Here is a 22211-nt window from a genome sequence, read left to right on the forward strand (position 1 = left end):
GACAAATATTATTAGCATTTTCGAAAGCCAATTGTTTGACGATAATTGCTCCAGAAGGACCATCAGAAATAATTCTATTAACAGCCTGTAATAATCTATCCACAAAATCAGCATAAGGTTCATCTGCCCCTTGCCTTATTTTAGCAAGGTCTTCAGTCCTAGTGGAGGCAGGTAAATGTTTCCATGCATGTAGAGCTATATGATTGATCTGAGCATAAGCCACAAAAGGGAAAGCTAATTGATCCTGTAATAACTGATGTTGTCCTTCCCCAATCAACATCTCATAATTTACTAGCACATTATGTGCAGTATTTCTTTCAGCTTGTTCAGCAGCCTTTTCATAATATTCTGATTTCCAAAGTAAATAGTCGCCACCAGTCAGACAAGCACGAGCAATAGATTTCCAGTCTGCTGGAGGCAATGCTTCTATTGCAATAGTATCCAACATAGTAATAGTGAAAGGGGCTATAGGCCCATATTGTGCACAGGCTGCTTTTAAATCTTTCAAAACCTTAAAGGAGAGAGGCTGATATTCCCGATTATTTTGTTGTGGATTTTGAGGATTGGGTCGTTCCACCACCGGACAGCAGAATAAAGGATCCTCCCCTCTATTAAGAGCTCCCCGTACTGCTTGTTGTAAAGGACTAAGCTTAGGAGGGATAGGGACAGAGACATGTAATTGCTGTAACCGTGGAAGAATATTTTCATCAGGATATTTTTCAGCCTCATATTTGGCTTCTTCATCCGCTAGATCAAAAGAAAAGTCATCATCATCAAGTGAATTAACACTCTTTATCCTCGGTGGCAACGGAGGAGCAGTAGCTACTGCAGCAATATGTTCTACAGATTTAGCTGTTAATTTTGGAACTGAATCATAAATTGGATTAAAACAATCTTATTAAATTCCACAAGCTAAAAATGGAAACTGAAACAGAAGATGGTCCATGTGCTTCATGATATTTAGATAACTCATCTCCTACACGAGTCCAAATTGCTAAGTCCACTGAGCCTCCTTCAGGGAACCAAGGACAAGCATCATATACTAATTGCAAAAAATTCCAGAAGTTGTGAGGTAGTTACCTTAGTTCCACAGGCTTTTAACATTGAAAGCAAAACCTGAGCAAATAAATCACGCTCCTTAGAGCCCTTTTGTCCCATATTATTTTACTTCTGACTCTTTCTCGAGTTACCGTCCTAAAAACGAAATTATTTCTTGTGGCCACACTATCTCACTCGAGAATTCTACTTACCTGAAATCTTCCGAAATGCCTCACGCACTCAGGTCCCTGTTCGGGCGCCACTTGCCGCAGACCGGCTGCAGAAAGCTAGAAGTTCCTGGCGGTGAGGGGTAAGGAACTGAAAAGCACCAGTATGGGGTCAGAAGGGCCAAGACAACTGATGGTTGCAAGGCAAGTTTATTCAAAGAGCATGAATGTATATATAGGTTTAGTACGGAACGAATATTAGACAATAAATCAGTAAACCCTGTAATTCCACATAATTCTGTCGCCACTATCTATGCGTCAGCATGCCTTATGGGCCATTCTTTGGAGGTACAGACTTCCCCCTCAGGGCAGCACGTCCTTCTTCTGGGGAACAACCAGGGGCTCTTAGATCCAGAGCAGGCACCTGGAACGAAACTGGCTGCAAGCCATTTTCCTTTTTAACGCTCAATACCGCAGCGTCAGGAGTGCATACCAAGAAAGAAACAAGCAGTTCTCCGGAAAGCAGAAAGCTGAATAAGCTTACAGCTTGGGGGCCACCACATGCCACAACTAGAGAGAAGCCAACAAAAGATCCGCATGTCTCAATGAAGATCCCGTGTGCTACAACTAAGACCCAACACAGCCAAAAAAAATAAAGATAAATAAATATTAAAAACAAACACAAACACGATCATGAACATCCTCAATGGTAACAGAACAAACCGATAGACAAGAATATAAAATAAGAACCGAGTACTATATAAGAAAAGGAACTTTCAGAAATCATAAAGGGATCTTGAGATCTAAAAATATAGCAAAGAGTTGGAAGACTGAATCAAAGAGCTAAAGAAGAGATGGAGAGAGGGTAGGAAAACAGAGATCCAATCCAACATCAAAATATCAGTTCCAGAAAGAGAGAAGCAGAGGAGAGGAAATCAATGAACACTGAAAGTTTCCCAGAACTGAAAGATATGAGCTACTGCATGGAAAGGGTTCATCAAACACCTAAGATAATGAAAAAAATAGACCCACACCAAGGCCTGTCGCTGCGAAATTGCACTACCCTGAGAACCAAGGTATTCTACAAAGCTTTCGAGTCACATTCAAAGAGCAGAAATCAAAATGGTTTTGGATTTCTCAACACAACTGGAAATAAGACAATGAAGCAATACCTTCAAAATTCTGAAGGAAAATTATCTCCCACCCAGAATTTTATAAAATATCAATCAAATATGATAGATATGCAAGGTCAAAAAATTTACCTATATAGATACTTTCTCTAGAAGCTAACAAAGGGTGTGCTTCACCAAAATGGAAAACAATAAAGCCAGTAAAATGGAAAACAAAAACTCCAGAAAACAGATCAGCACAGGAGAAGAGTAAATGCAAATCCCAAAAGCTTAGGCACAAGAACATAGATTTAAGCAGAATAATTCAAGAGACAGGTTAATGGTTACCCTCATCAAGATCAGTGCTAGTACTGTACTCTTTTAAACTTGAGGAACAGCATGCCCAGGTGAAACTGGTCCTAATTATCTGTAGGTTGGTCTTTACCATGTATGATTACATGCCAGCTTTCCATTCCATCTCAGCTACAAGGATCAGCAAAGACACTCACATCACCCTATGGAAGTACTGTCTTGACCTACTCCTTTGAGCTAGAATTTAATTCCTCATGGACTGAGAACCAGTAAATACAAAGAAGTCTACTCCCTCCAACCACATTTTTGTCAGACATCAATTATGCAGTCCACACTATAGGCCCTTCCAGATACCCTCTGGTGAGCCTTCTATTTAGCAGGACTCACTCATGACCTTAGCCACGAACTTCCTCAAAAGTGATTTTTGTGAACTCTCATGGAAGCTGAAGCCAGACTATGACCCAAAGACTTCGTTATGCTCTCCCTGAAGCTTTCATGTAATAATGACAATGTTGTCCTTTTATACCTGCCAACAGATTTTTCAAAAGTAAATATATTGTTTAAGAGTGTATGTGTATATAATAAAATAAAAGAAATGCAAAGGAATGATTAACACAAAGTCAGGATAGTGCCTACATCTGGAAGAGGGGAGGGATGCAATTACAACACACAACAGTCTTCTTAGATTCTAGTAAATGCTCTATTTCTTGACCTTCTTAGATATTACAAATGTTTTACTTCTTAACCTGATGGTGGGTATATGAATGCTCATTTTATTATTACTCTTTAAATCATACACTTTTTGAATTTATAATTTACTTCACAAATTTAAAAAAATCATCCTATCCACTTCCTTGCTCAGATTCCAAGCTCAATGAAGACCATTCTGGTAACAGTTTGACTCTATTGTAGCTTTGCCTCCATTAAGAGAATGGACATCAGACCACTTGGCATGTACATTTTTCTTTTTAAAGTAATAAACTGGTGTGCTAATTTTTTAAATAATATTCATAAAATAATGAATGTTTGGTTGATTTAATGACTATGTCCTTATATATGAGATTAAATTGGTTTCTAAATAAATCCTCTGAGAGACAGTATATCCTCTGCAAGTAACCAAACTCATTCTCAGATCAGGAATTTTTTGATGCTTCAATTTCATCCCATATTGCAGCTTCAATTTTTGAAGTGTCATATTCCCTCATCATATCAAACTCAAGCCATGGCTGACTCCACTTCTGGGCTTCTTTCATTTGCTCTTCAGTTAAACAAAGATCAAATCTGATCCCCCTGATATTAAATTTTGGACGTTCCCAGCGTTTGGACCACGGCTTGGGCTTCATTTTTACTTTCAGCTAAGGAAGATATAAGGAAAGGAACAAATTAGGCTGAGAGTTGCAAGCAAAAATTCTTCTAAAAGTTTTCTTTAAGATGATTCTTAGTTTATATTTGAACTTCCAGTTCCAAATGTACAACTTATACCTGATTAACAGGAACTTCTTGGCTAGGTTCTTGTGCTATTGGCTTCATATTCATATCAAAAGTGCTGTATTCAGGAAGGGCATCTCGCAAGTATAGCAAGCTATCATCCAGCCGTTTCTGTAATTTGACTACTTGGATCTCCTGTATTCGAGGATTATAAAGTTCAAAGCAAATCTCAACACCTAAAAGAGAAGAAAACATATTCTTATAATCTAAATTCAGATTCCTGCATACATCTCATACTATAAAAAAGCTATTTCATGAAGGAATTAGCTCAGAGTTTTGCATGTAGGAAATGTGATATAAATTTGTAATCTTTAAAATGAAGATTATTGAAAGAAATAGAAATGAACAAAATCATGTAGATTAAAAAATGAGAAAACCTGAATTAGAATGATAAAGTCTAAAGAAAACTGTCTTCTATAAATATATTGAGCCATTTATTTCTTCGATTTTGATAGTATTAAATTAGTTGGAAGTTTGAATAAATTCTTCACTTTGTTATGTTCTTGTTTATTTCCCAATTACTTAAATAAAACTCTATCTTCTACATTTTGACTCTATCTTCTACATTTTGAGCAACAGAATTAATGATGCAAAAAGAGTAAGTATATTTTTAAGTTCTAACTTTGATTTAGAAGTCATCTTAAGATGGCCTAGGTTTGTTAACACTCTGGAGCCCTCCATAGGAGAAACAGCTTTGAGTGTTTCCAAGATGCTGACATAAAAGGTTAATATATATCATCTGCATCATCAAACATTTAAAGGGAAGAGTGTATTCTGAGGTTTCCTGGAATAATCCCAAGAGAAATATAAATAGTAAAACATATGATCAACGTTAACATCAAGTGTTTAATGTCAGGATTTAATCCAGTATCCACTGTACATCTATTCTGGTATAGGCACTGATTTAGGAGCTGTGCCTATAGCAAAATCAAAATAGGTAAAATTCTTCTCTTCTCATAAAGCCTACATTCTAGAGGATGACAAACGATAAATAAACCAACAAGGTACTTTCATATAGTGAAGACAATTCAGGGTGATGACATTGTGACTGGGGAGGGGGCAAATTTATGTATGTATGTATGTATGTATGTATGCATGCATGCATGCCACACTGCACGGCTTGCGGGATCTTAGTTCCCTGACTAGGAATTGAACTTGGGCCCCTGGCAGTGAGAGCACCGGGTCCTAGCCACTGGACCACCAGGGAATTCCCAAGGGCAACTTTAAATAGTATAGTCAGGGAAAGCCTCTCTGAAAAGATAACATTTAAGCTGATACTATAAAGAGCCAAGAATGCTCCAGGCAGAAAGAACAGCAAATGCAGAGGCTCTGGGGTCTTAACAAACCTGCCATGTTGGAAAAACTAGAAAAAGGTCCATTTGGCTGGAGCATAGTAACTTGGTGGGCCAGGAAAGTAAGCCAGAGATACTGCACAGTTGCAGGCAGGAGACGATGGTGGCATGGACAAGAGTGGTAGCAATGGAGATGGAGAAACAGGCAAAATTGGGATAAAATTTTTGGAAATTGAGCCATGAAAACTTGCTGATTGACTGGATGTGTGAAAGAGAATAACTAAAAATAGCTCCTAAGTTTTGGGTTTAAATAAATGGGTGCGGAGTGGTACAACTTATGGAAATAGAAAGAACTGTTAAACGAACACATTGTGAAGGAAACAAAGAGTTCTGTTTTGAACTTGTTTTATGCTTATAAGATGCCCAAATGGAGATGTCAAATAGGTAGTTGTATGTGCAAATTTGGAACAAGGAAAGGGTCAGTCCTTGACACATAAATCTGGGAAGTTAATACCACATGGATGGTATTTAAAGCCAATGGACTAGAAAGAATCATCAAAGTAGGAAGTATCAATGGGGAAGGTACAGGCAGGTCACAAACAGTCAAAATGTTAATGGTAGAAAATAGCAAGAGAGAACTAATACTTTTGAGTATTCTGTGTCCAGTACTTCATATAGAACATCACAATAAACTGACCACAACCCTGGGAGGTAGAAACTATTATCTCAATTTTAAAGAAAAAAATCATCTCAGGTCTATCACACCTTTGCTCCTGCCTTTCTATTACAAGATTTCTCCAAGTACACAACCTGATTGGAGGCCCAAGTTTCTGTAATCAAGTTCTGCTGAGTTCCTACATGCACAGCACCACAGGTCATTATAGGATAAGGAAGACAGTAACGATTCTCACATGTTCAATTTCTTTCAATATACTACTTCACTGTTGGGGACCATGAAGCACACAACTTTAAGTATGAAAAATGTACTGTTCCTGCCAATTTTTTTTGTCTTTATTTCTTTAAAAAAATTTTTTTTAGTTTTATTCATGTTTATTTTATTTATTTTATTGAAGTATAGTTGCTATACAATAGTATATAAGTTACAAGTATATAATATAGTGATTCACAATTTTTAAAAGTTATACTCCATTTATAGTTACTATAAAATATTGGCTATATTCCCCATATTGTACAATATATCCTTGTAGCTTATTTTATACATAACAGTTTGTACCTCTTAATCCCCTACCCCAATATCACCCCTCTCCTCTTTCCTCTCCCCACTGGCAACCACTGGTTTGTTCTCTATATCTGTGAGTCTGCTTCTTTTTTGTTATATTCACTAGTTTGTTGTATTCTTAGGTTCCACATAGAAGTGATAACATACAGTACTGGTCTTTCTCCATCTGACTTATTTCACTTAGCATAATACCCTCCAAGTCCATCCATGTTCCTGCCATTTTGATTCATAATTTTTCTAGAATTTTACCACTTGTTCCCCTATCTTATTGGCATAACAAATGTAATTTTGCGTTTTAAAAAATTCCTCCAATTCTTATAAAACTAATAATTGTGGTGACTGTTGTAATATACAGCAAAATGGCCATTCATTTTAGGAGAAAGTTAACTTGCAAGGACATCATTATGCTTATCTTAATGTTTTCAAGGGTTATTTGCTCCTAAAATGAATGTCCCCGTACTGCTTTATAGTCACTTGTCTCCTCCTTTGATGTTGCCATGATTTGGAAAGTCTACTTCTAATGGTTGTTGTCCCTATAACAAAAGAAGCCTTCAGGAGAAAGCAAAGCACCAACTGTATTTACTCAGCAACCTCAATTCTCATACCATTCTTAGGCCACAGGCTCCATGTCATCCCTCCGAGCTCCCTTTCACTTTCAAGTTCCAGATGTCTTCACCCAGGATGCAGAAAATAAAAAAGACTCCTGAGATAACATTTTCCAGAAAATCAAAATAATGAAATGAAACCTACCTTGTCCTTCAATAGTATTCCTAAGGATAAAAGTAGCTCCAAGTCCTGTTCCTGATCTCTGGATGCAAATTCCCAGAAACTGGCTGGTTTTTCCATTGGCATATGGGTTAGCAGTAGTAACACGAAGAATGCTTCCTACAAATTCAAAAGAAAAGTGAACTTTTACATGAGACGCAGAATCAAACAATGGCATTTCCAGGTAATTCAAACTTCCTAAATATTTTAATATAATATTAGGAATAAGTACCTCATATGGGCAAAACACAGATAGGTGAAAAACAATTTTCTCTTTGTCGAGAAAACTAACCCTCCAACCACTAATAATAAAAGCATCCAGCTCTTACTGACCAACATAGAACTCTGGAATGTGAAGTATTTTTCTCCTTTCTAACATATCTTTTCTTTCTATTTGAAATTTCAGAGGATTTGTTCTTCCCCTTGGAGGAATGAATTCAGGACTCAAGAACCTGTGAAAAATATAGAGTAAAATAAATTAAAAGCAAACTTAAAAGACCACTAAAAGAGAAACCACTGCTTTACCAAAAAAAGTGAAAGATTAGGATGCTGACATGTTTTATTCTTCCTTCTCTAAATAAGAAAAGTCCATCTTATTTCTAAAATTGTTGTCAATTCTCATGAAAATAGCTAACAATTTCTGAGTACTCACCCGGCATTGTGTTAAAAGCTTTATTAAACATCTATAGCATAACTTAAACCCTACAACAACAAGGTGAGTTTGGTGTCATCATCTCCTTTTCACAGATCAAGAAAATGAAGCTTGGAGACGGTAAACAACAGACCTATTACTACATTAGCTATAAACTTATCAAGCCAAGATTAACAGACTTATTACTACATTAGCTATAAACTTATCATGTCTGTCAGATTCCAAAGCCTGTGACCCACAGGCCTCACGCTGAGTTGTACATGTTATAGTAAATTATGTTGGAAAAGATATAAACATATAAATCATCAATTGTAAACTAACTAAAAATAATCTCTCTATTAGCAAACTGATTTTAAAGTCATTATGAAATATCTAATCTGTAGAAAAGTATAAATGACATTACAATGAAAATATATGTCCCTATCACCCATCTCAAGGAATAAATTAACAATATAGTTGAAGCCCCTGTGCACCCCTCCCTACCCCCATAGTTAATTACTGTGGGGTAATTAACTAAATTTGGTGTGATGATTATTCCTATTAATTTCTTCCTTTTCCTCAATTTCCTGCTTTAAAATGTTTCAAACCTACCAAAAAGATGAAATAGTAATACAATGAACACCCATATATACTTCACCTAATTTCACCTACTGCCAGCATTTTGCCGTATTTGCTTTATATGTACATATAATTTTTTTCCAGAACCATTTGAAAATGTCAAACAGCAAGGCATTTCATCCCTCAAACTTTAGAAGGCTTCTGCTAAGAATAAGGACTTTCTCTTACATTTATCACAATACCTTTATGACACCTAAGAACTTCAGCATTAATTCAGTAGTATAATCTAATACAGTTCATATTTAAATGTACCTAATTGGTCCTGGAAAAGGTCTTTTATAGCTGTTTGTTGCTCAATCCAAGCTACAATCAAGCTTCACATATTATATCTGGTTGTTAGTCTCTTAAACTAGTACCCTTCCCCATTTTGTATTTTTGTAACATTGACTTTTTTGAAGAGTCAAAGCCGATCATCTTATAAACCATCCCTGGATCTGAATTTGTTTACTGTTTCCACATGCCTAGACCAAGGATATATATTTTTGGTAAAAATATTACAGAGGTGATGATGTGACCTTCTTATTCCATCACATCAGGAGACATATAATGTCAACTTGAACGGCTATTGGGAAAACTAGGTTTGATTGCTCTGTGAAAGTAGAGAATTTCCCCTGTATATTTTTTTATACTTTACATATGTATGTATGTCTGGGCAATACAAAAATGCTACCATACTTGTCAATTCTTCTGCAGGTTGCTTTTTTCACACATCATAGTTGAAGTTCATCCATGTTAACTCTAGTTCATTCATGTTTCACTGCTGTATAATAGTCCATTATGAGAATGTATTTGCTCATTCACCTACTGAAGGATATCTAGGCTGCTTCTAAACTTTTATTACAAACATTACTTGTGTGTTCATTTTTGTACATGTCTCCTTGTACATATTACTTTCCTTAAGTTGCATACTGTCTGGGTGGGAAGGTACAGACAACCTCAAACTTACTAAATTTTGTCAAATTGTTTCCCAAAGTAGTTACTCCCATTTAACTGAATTATATTGTGTTGCCATTTAAGAGAAATATTCCCTTTTCTACCTTAAAAAAAAGTTGTACAGAGAAATCTTTTCTGAATCTCTAGGGTCCATAAATTCAAGTTTATTTCAACTTAGAACCACAGGATATTTTAAATATTAAACACAAATACATATGCAGAGATAATCGAATCGACAATATAGAGCCCTTTCATAAAGCCTAAATCACACCAATTTCCCCCCCTAAAATTTGCTTTTTAATAAGGTTGTTATACAATTCTACAGAAACACTATCTGCAAATCCTAGATATCTAAATTTACACATACCTACAAAGTTACCACTGCCTGCTTAAGTGAACCAGGCTTTTAAGCACACTGTTTTGAAGAGCAAATTTCAGAAACAAATTAGTAGAAATTTTTACCACCGTATCGCTTTTTCAGGGACACTAAAACACAGTTGGGAAACTGAAACAGGGTGAGTTCTGGCCAATCCATTTCATCTAGGGAGAAAAGATCCGTTCCTTAACGTCAACAGGTAAAATACAATGTATTCCACAGAAAAATTCTCGATACGGGCCAAAGAGCTTCAAATGTGGGGAATCCCTATTTGAAATTCTGATCTAATATGACTGCAGAAAAAGTTCAATGCCGGCTTGGGAGAAGCGAGGAAGTCAAACCTGAGTTGGGTGCGCTTCACGCATTCGTGAATCCTGCACACAAGCTCTTATCTGGGAGTTCCAGACCCCAGGATAAGACCCGTTTCAGACCTCGGAAGCAACTACAGGTTCTAGAGCGCACAGACCCAAAAGGCAGGAGTCGCGTCCAGGTCCGGGCTCTCACCTGCTTTCCCGGCGATGGGGACGGCGCTTGTCCACGATAATCGGTTTCGGCGGTGGCTGGAACGCGCCGGGCTCAGAAGGTCCAGTGATCTGCCGCCAGCTCGGCCCCGCGAGGGTCTCTGCGGGAGCGCACCACACAGGTCAAGACTGCTCGCTCCAGCCCAGAGCTCCCGCGAAACCTTGCAATCGCCCCCAATGCGCGGTCTCACGAGAGGCCTCCTCCCATGTCGCCCCTGACTTCCAGAATCGCCTCCCCCTAGCCTGACCCTAAGCTCCTTCTGTCCCCGGCTAGCAAGCCCCGCTGCACTTACGGCAGGCGACAGAGGCCGGCGCAGGGCGCAGAACCCAGGCGCATCGAAAGCTCCGGCCCAGGGCCATTGCAGCCCGGCAGCCCCTGGCAATAGAGGCCGCCATGCTTGCTCCCTCAGTCGAGACTACAACTCCCAGTAATCAGTGCGACAAGGTCGCAGTCACTTGAGTCAGATGGCGCCTGCTAAGGGACAAAATAGCCAAGTCTTTCTCCACCCACCCCACCCCCACTCCCCACAAGGGCCCGGATATCTTAGGGGAAGTGCACTGTATTTTTCTAGTTCTCCGCATGTGCCAAGGTATATCCCTCTACGGGAGTGTTCTCTCAGCCTAGAAAGATTTTCTCCCTCTTTGAATCAACTCTATCTTCAATTTCTCAGGCAAGACTTCAGTATGTCAAAATTCTCATTATAGGCTGTCATTCTTCCATTAACAGCTCTGATGTCATTTGCAATTTTAATTTTTAATTTAACTTAATTTTTAATTACTTGTGTAATTATTGGATTAGCGTCTAACTCCGCCATTATACTGTAAGCTCCTGAGGGCATGGAGTTTGTCTTTTGCTCACCATTTTCTCTCAGCATCTAGCTGGTCCTCACTCTTTGTTGAATGCAAAAAAAGGAAAAGAAAATGGTTCCTGACAGAAGGGGTGGCACAAAGTCCCTGAGACTACAGTGAGCATTACTCCCTTGAGGAGCTAAACCTGAGTTTGGGCTGAGCAACTGTAGGTAGGGATTATATTACCCTGAAAACTGGGTTCACCTTTTTTTGGGTGTCGAGACAAGAGACACAACCAAGCCAATATCAGGAGAAGGAAGGATGTATTACTTACAGCAAGTAAGGGGAACACCTGGGATCTTTCCCAAAGCAGTGTCTCCCTGCACAGCAAATTTGAGGAAGTCTTAAGCTAAGCATACATGCATATTCATGAAGGGGCTTGAAAAGGAGAATCCAGCATAGAATGTTGCAGCTAAAAGCTAGCTAAAGCAGTTTGTCTCCAGTATTTTATGCTCTACTCACTTTCTTTCACCTGCCTCCCACAAGTGATTTCTTTTCCTAGTTAATTGCTTTTACAAATGATTACTTATTAGTTAGTGTTATATTGTGCACCTGGTATTTTTCCTCCTTTGAAACACTCCCTAACACTCCCTTCCATTGTGAGCATTCTTCTGTTGTGGAAGGGGGACCCCTTCCAGGGCTCTTGTCTAACACTCAGAAATGAATTTTGGAGGAGACAGGTGCTGACAAAGCAAGAAACTTTATTGAGAAGGGGCACGTGGGCAGAGAGCAGCAGAGTAAGGGAACCTGGGAGAGTGCTCTGCCACATGTCTTGCAGTCTCAGGTTTTATGGTAATGGGGTTAGTTCCTGGGTTATCTCTGGCCAATCACTGTAACTCAGGGTCCTTCTTGGTGGCACATGCATCATTCAGCCAAGATGGATTTCAGTGAGAAGGATTCTGGGAGGTTGGTAGGACATATGGACTGGAGTCTCCTCTCTCCTTTTGACCTTTCCCAAATTCTTCCAGTTGATGGTAGCTTGTTAGTTCCGCATTCCTTACCAGGACCTCCTGTTGTAAGATAACGTATGCAAGTGGTTACTATTGTGCCTGGCCAGGGTGGGTAGTTTCGGTCAGTGGTTCCCCTAACAACTCCCCACTGAGAGACTTCATACTCAAGATACATCTTGGGAATTGGGGCAGAGGTTTCTTTCTTCTGTAACTACTTCCTGCTGAGAGTGGGCGTAGTCCTGCCTAGTAGAGTAGAAGTCTCTCTCTACCTGATCTAAATCAAGTTATCCCATGTCTGAAACTGGCTTCCACCCTTGTAGTAACAACAGTTTATCCTGAAAATGTTGGACCCTGTAGGAGATAAACCTTGTAAGCAGTTGAAACACACAGGGGCCAAACAGGATTGTCATCACTGGGCCCAGAAAAGGAAGGCAAAATTTGGGGTGAGGGCTGCAGGGTGTGTGACTTTCTTCTGATTGGTTGGTGGTGAGGTAACAGGGTGATGCTCCAGGAATCTTGCACTCAACTTGAAGTTACCATCCTCCACTTGGTTGGGGGCCCCAGTTCTGCAGAAGAACTCAAAGATATTGTTCTGTATACTACTTGAGGAGGAACCAGGACCCAGCCCCAAGGCTGCAGTTTTGTTTCTTGACTGCTCCTTCTTTCTGCATTCCCTCCCTTCCCTGATTAGTAATGGTTTGAATCTGCCCTTTGGAACTCACAGAAGGTCAAGGAAGCTGAATGAAGCCTATTTCCTAAAAACAAGAAACAAGGGACGCAGAAAGGTTTTTGTATCCAAAGGGGCCCCACAGGGTCCTGCTCAGTTTCAAGATCACAAAATGGCTTAAGCCCAAAATGTCTTCTCTTATGTCAAAAAGCTGTAACTGGTTCTTTTCCTCTGGGGACCCTCTACCCTATCTGCTTCCAATAGGTGGCAGAGATGAAAACTAAAAAGGTAAATTGTAAGTCTTGTTAAGAAATTTGAAATTTGTACTCTCGGCAATAGTGTGCCACTGGAAGGATTTCACACTCAGAGTTGTCGTGGTCTGAATGCAGGTTGGAAAAGAATTTCTAGACACAAGGCAGAATGAAAAGAAGATAGAATTTATTAGAGGGAAGGGTCACTGTCAGAACAGCGGGCCAACTTCCTGATAGCCGGGGGGAGTCAACCCTGAGCAAGGGTTTCTGGTCTGTTTTTATAGCCAGGGAACAAGAGAACCTGGGAGTCATCTGCTGATTGGGCAGGGTGTGTATACTTACAGTGTGCAGAGCATGAGAAGAATGGGACAAATACCTTTCCTTATTTGGGATGGGAAAGGGACAGGGCATGCTGCTTGGGAGGGCTCTGGGACATTGTAATGGTCGCAATGTGACATAGTGATAAGAGTCCTCTAACTCTTTGTTCCAGCAATATTGGCCCTTTGACTTTATCTTGTTCTTTGTCCTTGGAGCATCACAAGAGTGAGATGATTACTTAGTTACTTATTGGTCATTCCAGTTGAATTAATGTCCCAAAGAACCTCAAACTCAATGTGTCCATATTGAATACACTATGTTCACCTCCAAACTTCCTCCCCAGTATTAGCTATCTCAATGAATGGCTTCAAAATACAATCTGTTGCTTAAAGCCAAAAATCTCATTGTCATTTCTGATTCCTTTATGTCTCTCCCTAGGAAAAGTTCCTAAAACTACACCTGGCACCATCAACTATCTCAAATATCTTAAACTTTCTCATCCTCCCATCCACATTGCTAATCCTTACCATCCTTTCTCCTCAGGATCACTGCAAACCACTGCAACTGTCTTCTCATTGGTCTTCCTGCCTCCAGTTCCCTTCAGTCGTTCGCCACATAAAAACCAAAAAGGTGGCTCAGAAATGCATACCTAGTCCTTGTTTTTTCCCAGTTTAAAGCCTTCCACAGTTTTCAGTTGACAGATAAAAAATAAAATTCTCAAAGAAAGCGAGCCATGTTCTGAGGACAGAATTCAAAGTACTGTGAAGAGGGACAAAGTCTTCTTTTAACTCCAACTTCCTTGATTAGAACAGAATTTAACTTATAATAGCAAGGAATTACACAACCAAAGTTTCAGATTAGCTAATTTTAGGCTCTCTCTGCCCACCCAAAAAGGATACTTCAAACCTTTAAGAGAAGTAAAAAGGGAGGAGAGACAAAGATAATTATGACTGGTAGTCATGATCAGAGATCAGGCTTGTCTTATTCACTTGCATTTTACCTCAGAAGATAAAGATAGAGAGATGGGCTAGGGCCACTGGTCCTAGAGAGATAAGCAGATTGAGCTGCTACAGAAGAACAGGAGGGTGGGAGTTGGAGGAATACATGATATGTGGGCAGAATCCCATGCCTACTGTTAGGCATATGGGAAGATAGATGGGGAAATCACTGTAGTATACCAACTATGGAAAGAGATGGCTGCAAGGATCAACCCTAGACTACCCAGAATTATTTTTACTAGAAAACTGAATTTCACTAAGATTTGAGGAATACTAGCTTGAGAAGTATGTTTTATATGAAAGAAAATATAAAATGTAATGACTTAGACTTCTACTTTCTTTTTAGGTATTTGTTTATAGACACATATCAATGCATTTTAATCAACATTACCTAGAGAATCAGGGAAGGAAAATAACAATTTGCTAGAGACGAATAATTTCTAACTGTATAATAATGTTGATTGGTTTGTTATCACAGGAGTAACACATACTTGAAGGAACTGGGATTTGATTTTCCCCTGCTTACAAGTGAATAAGTTGTTTTTGTCTCATAGACATTGGCAGAAGACATGAGACTCCTGAGACAAAGGACTTTATTACTGATGGCACAAGAAGTAAGCAGCATGAGCATCAGCATGTTTGCAAACGTTTCCTTTGTCCCCAAACCCCACACGTTGACACCATGGGCACAGATGGATGGTGTACATGCAATGGGTTTGCTTCACAGCTGAGGAACACTGAACTTACTAAATCCTTTGCTTTTATAGCAAGCAGTAAACAAGCCTGTGCTTTGTCCTGGTGAGACATGGACATTTATCCCTCAAGGTTGCTCATTGTAAACTCAATCTTGATAAATGGTCTGGATAGCATACCCACTAAGACACGTAGGAGCTCAAGAGACCCATGGAAAACTCTCTCCCAATAATACTTCATCTAGGAAATGTGAAAAAAAATAACAAGGAAAATCTACCTCCTAAACTTTGAGAAAGGTTTATGGACGGCCACGGGAATCACACTTAAAGTTCAGGTGATAATATTTTTGAAACTGGGACACAAATACTCCTGTTAGGGACACCTAAAACCTCTCACACATTCTCGACCTCACGGTTTGGGATTGGGATTACTCTCTCAGGGGGGTCACTGAAGGGCCCCCATTTCCCAAATTCTCAAGGACAATCCTTCAGGTGTCCCAGAGATGGTGCTAATGTCCTCTGCCTTTGAACATGGTGAGAGTTTCCTCACAGAGCCTGTCCACTTCTAAGCCCTAGCCTCTTCCCCAGTATTCTGTAAAACCTGAGCAAGTAAAAGAAAAGGCTTGGAATAGCAGAGCATCCAGACTATCAGTGTGCTGGATCCTCAAGGCCACAGGCAGCCTTGGCTGTAGAAGCATGTAACACAGTGGTCTGTACGTATTAGTGGGATGTTTCCCACAGAGGCTACTAATCCATATGGATATAGGCCATGAGTGGTTCCCAAACCTGGCTGTTCCCTCTCAGTCTCTTGTATTGGATTTTTATCTGTACCTGTTTCCTGGCTTGCTGGGTATTCCCATACAATCTCCCACAGGAATCTCAAATTCAATGTGTTCTTAATTGACTTAATCATTTCCTACCTCTCCAGATCCGTTCCTGCTCCTGCATTTCTATCTTGATGGATGAAATACTCAGCCACCCCACTGCCCAAAGTACAACCTTGGGAATCTTGATTGACTCCTCCATCTTGCTTATCCTGGATCATCCATCTAAGACCAACTCTTGTTGATTTTACTACATAAATATTCCTTATACCTATTCTTTCCCCTGAATTCTTTGCCACTTCTCTGGCTCAGCTCTTCATCATTTCTCCAGTAGATTTGCAATATCTTCCTTACTAATCTCTCTTCCATGGATTCTCAAAGGAGATGCTATTGGCATTTTGAGAAAGACAGTTGTGCATTTGTTCAAGATGGTTCCAGCATCCAATGATTGCATGCATGAAATGTCAGTAGTGCCCCCTAGTTGTAAGAACCAACCTCTCGTCCCACAAGTGGTGCTAGAAAGGAGTTAATGCTGATCAGAGACCCAGGGATATCAAGGGGCAAAGTAGAGTCACAGGAACCGTCAGGGCTGATCTGAGCCTAATCTGAAGGCAGGAACCTGGGTCCCTGATGGGGCTCCTAGGGTAGGAATGTGGTTCCCCCTGGGGTTTAGATGCAGCAGGCACTGAATCTCTACTCCATACCTCATCCTTCTTTAATTGTCTTCTCTTTCAAATTTTCCTCTTCTTACTCTACACATTAACCTCAGAGATTGTTTTCACTTGCAAGATCCAAATGTCATGTAAATGCCAATTTGTACCAAACTTGCATCTCTAGCCAAGATATCTCTTTTGACCTTGAAATTTTGTATATATTGAAATTTAGTATATAAAAAGTGTGGCTATTCAAATCAGTTCAGAAAGGTAAATTACTCAAAAAATTGTGTCCATACATACAGAAAAAAGTTTAGATCCTTAACCAAGTATAGAAGTATGTTCCTAATGGTTAAAGAAATTGATATAAAAATTATAAAGTCATAAAAAAATTATAAAGTCATAGAAGAAATATAAAAGGAATGTATATTTGAAGATTCCAGTTTGATGGTGACATAGGAAGGTCCTGAATTCACCTCTTCCCACATACACACTGAGGCTATAGCTACATGTGGAACAATTTCCTCTGGAAAAAACCTAAAGGCTGTTTAAGCAACAACTACACACTGGTAAATAAGAAGAAAACCACATTGAAGTGGGTAGGAGAGGCTGGGATACAATCTCATTATAAACCTCATCCCCAGTTTATAACTCGCAATCAAGAGGGAATTCAAAACCTGAAGCTTCTCTCTGAAGAGTGAAGGATTTGAACCCTATATTGGGCACCCCAAATTTTAAGACCTGCACCAGAGAGATGAGGCCCCAAAACATCTAGTTTTGAAAACCAGTAGGACTCGCTTCCACAAGACTGTAGCTATCTGAGAAACGGGTCTTCAAGAACTCACCTGCTCCAGGGCCCAGGGCAGAAGCAGCCTATCGCACCCAAACTATGAGTCTACTAGAACACTCTACCAGGATGCTGGGTTGGAGACTGGTGGGCACTATCTTCGCTCTCTCCCTCTATCTTGCTATAGCTGGGTGGGTGGATGGGAGAAAGGGGTGAAGTTGGTCAAAGATCACAAACTTTCAGTCACAAAATTAAAAGAAAAAAAAACAGGCATGTAAAATTCACTTAAAACAAAAATGAAAAACTATGAGGGAGGTTGATAAACCTGATAACAGGTGTACCTCATTTTATTGTGCTTTGCTTCATTGTGCTTCACAGATACTACAGTTTTTACAGATTGAAGGTTTGTAGCAACCCTGCACTGAGCAAGTCTATCAATGCCATTTTTCTAACATCATTTGCACACTTTGTGTCTCTGTGTCACATTTTGGTAATTCTCGCAATATTTCAAACCTTCCACCAGCAAAAGAATTATGACTTGCTGAAGGCTTAGATGATGGTTAGCATTTCTGGTCTATAAAGTATTTTTTAATTAAGGTATGTACATTGTTTTCTTAGACATAATGCTATTCACACTTAATAGACTACAGTATACTGTAAACATAACTTTTATATGCACTGGGAAACCAAAATATTCGTGTGACTCACTTTATTGCAATATTCACTATCCTGTGATGGCCTGGAGCCAAATTTGTAGTATCTATGAGGTATGCCTGTATATCAATACTGATACGAATAACAGAAGTAATCATAAACAAAATTAAAGACTGAGTAGTTATAACCAACGACTAATATCCAGAATATACAAAGAAATCATACATATAAAATAACACACATACTTCAATATTGAACTGTAGAGAATATATTAATAAGCATTCACAGGAGAAAATAATATAAATGACCATGAAATCTGAAAACAATTTCCATCTCGTTTGTAATCAGGGGAATTAAAATTAGAGCAACAGTAAGATTATTTCTTCAGAGAGAGAATACAAGTGGAGACAAGCTATTTACTCCACACATTGTTAACAGGGTTTAAGATTTCAGTACTGAGGTAACAGGAAATTTGGCAGTATCTTAGAACTTAAAGTACACATACTCTTTGACTCAGTAATTCCACATCTTATCTACTCCTAAGGAAAACTCACACATATGCACAACACACACAAGAATGTTCATTGCAGAAATGCTTGTTGTAACAAAGAATGGAAAGAAACTTGATGGTTAAGTATAGTGTGACAAATCAACAGCGAAATATACTGTGGTTTGTTCTATCCTAAGACATTACACAACAGATTTAAAAATTACTTACATATGTACTGATGTGGACATTCGGTGAGAAGATGTAGGTTCAAAAGTAAAGCAATATTGAGAACTCCCTGGTGGTCCAGTGGTTAGGACTCTGCCCTTTCACTGCTGAGGGCTGAGGTTCAATCCTTGGTCAGGGAACTAAGATCCCCCCCAGAAAAGAAAAAAAAGCAAAGCAGTATCATACAGTGTCATATAAAAATAAGCAGAGTGAAAAGAACTGCTTGCCTTACAACGGAAAGGAAATATTTGGTAACATTTTGTAAAGGGTGAGTAGCCATGAAGGAGTTAAACTGTTAACTTTTTTTTTTTGAAAGCAGGGAGTCCTAACCACTGAACTGCCAGGGAATTCCTAACTTTTTGAGAGTTTTGTTACAATACACACCCGTAATATTACCATAAGAAAATTAAAATAAAAGAATATACCCGATGTCACCCCTTCCCTTTCCTCTTCAGGAAAGGGAACAAACCGTGAGGATGTAGAACAAAACATAAGCAATTACATCAGAAATGAATCCTTCGGCTTGAGTTTTCTCCCTTTTATCCTTCCCAAAGGAAAAAAAGAACAATCAAGAGCAAGCAGTCGGCCCACCAGGTGGCACTACTGGCCAGCTTCACACTCAGAAAAAAGCACTACAGCTCATTAGGGTTTTTGAAGCCTGACGTTATTTAGAAACACTTCTCTGGTAACATACAATAGAAATGGTCCCTGAAAGTGTAGTCTTAAGCTTCTGCCATTTGCCTTTGTTGAGATTAGGAAGTTTATTCCTATTTTGTTGATGGAGAGATTTCTCCCACTCCCCATCCAACAGTCCTTCAGGAGAATATATTTCTTATAATTACATTCCACAAATTTAACAAAGCACTTTGGGACCCATTAAGTAATATTTCTCAGAGAAAGCATAATTCACAAAGTTCTTAATTAGCTAGTACCATACAACTACCCAATCAGAAGTGATTATCATCCAACTGATAATGGCCTCTACCCCTGTAGCTATTCAACACACAAGAACCAGCTTCCCAGTTGGTGCGGGGCTCCTCTCTGTGATGAGGATACTAGAAAGTTGATGCTACCTATACTGGAATAAACCAGGTATGGCTTAAGTGTAGATTTGAGGTTATTTTTAAACCTGCTTTGTGTCAGGGGTTCAGTGTCAATGGAGATTTTTAATGCTCAAAACAGCAACAATTATGTTGTATCATTGTGCTTCTTAGATATCTAAGTGGAAGTGGTGAGTTGGCAGTCCCAGGTACAATAAAATCATCTGAGCTAGAGATAGGGTCCTTGTATGGCTATTAGCATAAATGATGCCGTCTTGGGCCCATAGAGTTCCTCCTGTCCTTCCACTTACCCTACCCAGGACTGTACTATGTGGCAAATCACTTCTCTGTTATCAAGGGCTTTGTAGTTAATACATATTATTTAATAATCATTAGGACCAGGTTGCCTCGATGCTCTGTTAGTCCCCAAACAATAATGAAGACCTTTGCTGATGTAGTCCTGGCACCCATGAGACTAGTTACCCATTCATAAATGTTGACTTGGGAATGCATATCCTGTTTCCAAGCACGTACCCCCATACCCTAGGTTAACTATAAAATTGTCCCAATGGCCCTTTGGTGGTGCAGAGTGCATTTGTTAATGCTTTCGGATCGTCATCTGCCTGATCCCACCCGGTGAGTACGTTACCCTATAGTAAACTGATCCATTGATTATATGGAGCTGCCTGCCTCGTTTTTCAATCTCAAGATGCCTTCTCAGTTTGGTGGGCACTTTTTGTTCCCTCCCTCCACCAGCCCTCTTCTGAGGAAATACAAATAAATACAAGCATTAGAGTAATATTAATTGAGATATTAATTGATGTTTTTCTCCTCTGTGTATTTTCCTTTATTTATTTATTATTTTTTTTCTGAACTTTCCCTCAACCATCTCCATCCCAGAAGTTGGTCCAGTTTAATTGTCTCAGGGAAGAAGAGCAAGAGCAGAAAACATCCTGCTAGTCTCTGGCTAAAGCTCAAATTCACTAAGGAGATTATGTGAGATGTCTCTGAGGGTAAACACCACAATAGAGGGAGTGCCTTTAAACCTAAAACCATAATTAAGAGTTCCTTTGGGTGGGGTGGGGCTGGGAGGAAGTTGGGAGTCCGAAGAGTAGGAAGATTCCAGAAAGGAATGGTTATAGCCTCCCAGTGGTTGTTCCCAATTCTGAAGCCCAGAGCATTGGATGGGTCCTGAAGAGAGGGTCTATGCATGATGCTAACTGAGCAGAGTTCTTGGGTGAGTGGGGAGAGCAAAGGACATTCAGACTCCAGAGAGATCTTAGAGGACCCGAGGCCAGTGAACAAGCAGTGATATCAGAGAGATAGCACAGAGGAGGCAGAGAGCTGTGGGGTGGGGCAGGGATGAACCAAAATATATTGGAATTAAATTTCCACTCTTCCTATAGAAAGTGGCATTCCTGGTGGTCGTGGGGCTCCAAATAGAAATTGAAGTAAATCTAGATGAAGTTATATTTCATTTATATGAGTCTGAAGACAGAGATTCCTCCCTGAAACACAGATGTATCTTGTTTTCTTATCAATACTACACAGTAATACAGAAATTAATACTACACAGTAATACAGCAGAAATGAAGAGGAGGAGAAAGAATCTTGAGACAGTGATGAGAGAGAACAGATAGCCGTAATGACCAATTTGATGTGGGGGGTAAAGGAGAAGGAAGCAGCATCTGCAATGAACCCCAGGTTTCTTGCTTGGGGCCTTGGGGATAGAAGTTGGGGCCATTTACTAGGACATGGAACACATGAGCAAGAGAGTCTTTGTGAGCCTGGGAGACTTGGGGAAGTCACGTAATTCTCTCTCTTACTCTGTGGCCTCATCTCTAAAATGGGAGCAGTGTTTCATACCACAGGGCCCCGCTCATTTCACAAAGACCTGTTAGAGTGCTGTGGGCTAGAGTTGATAACTGAAATGCTAGCAGTTGAGAAATACAACAGTTGACGGAGGACATTAGACCAGAAGGAAACTTAAAGAACGAAATGTTCCCCATCTCTCTAAGTGAATAGATCAGAGCCAGAGACATCCTTTCTAGTTTGACACTGCTACTTAGTATCCACATCATGGTCCACCTTAACTGGGCCTCCGTCCCCTGTAAAATGAGGACCACAATGTGGTCCCACCTCTAAGCAGGGGCAGGACGTGAGGAGGGAAGGAAGAGGGACTTCAGATGATGGTTACTACTGATTGATCTGTCTTCAGAAGCATGGCAGCAGCATGCAGGATGAGTATGGAGCCAGGTCAGTGCCCAGAGAAGACTGGATGCTGAAAAAGGACAGAAGCAGG

At 39.7% G+C, this 22211-nt stretch overlaps 1 protein-coding gene across 1 annotated transcript; it reads right to left on the reverse strand.

Annotated features, from left to right (window-relative positions):
- Nucleotides 1-1396: 1396 nt before the first annotated feature.
- MRPL19 (mitochondrial ribosomal protein L19) lies at nucleotides 1397-10947 on the reverse strand. The gene is made up of 6 exons (XM_082357004.1): nucleotides 10805-10947; nucleotides 10495-10612; nucleotides 7745-7863; nucleotides 7397-7531; nucleotides 4109-4290; nucleotides 1397-3981 (listed from the first exon to the last, which is right to left on the reverse strand). Exons 1-6 carry the CDS (start codon nucleotides 10905-10907, stop codon nucleotides 3760-3762), a joined length of 879 nt encoding a protein of 292 aa, XP_082213130.1. The 5' UTR covers nucleotides 10908-10947; the 3' UTR covers nucleotides 1397-3759.
- Between the last annotated feature and the right edge of the window lie 11264 nt (nucleotides 10948-22211).

The sequence above is a fragment of the Balaenoptera borealis genome, assembly GCF_965194805.1.
Source record: "Balaenoptera borealis genome assembly, chromosome: 15".
Lineage (NCBI taxonomy): Eukaryota > Metazoa > Chordata > Mammalia > Artiodactyla > Balaenopteridae > Balaenoptera > Balaenoptera borealis.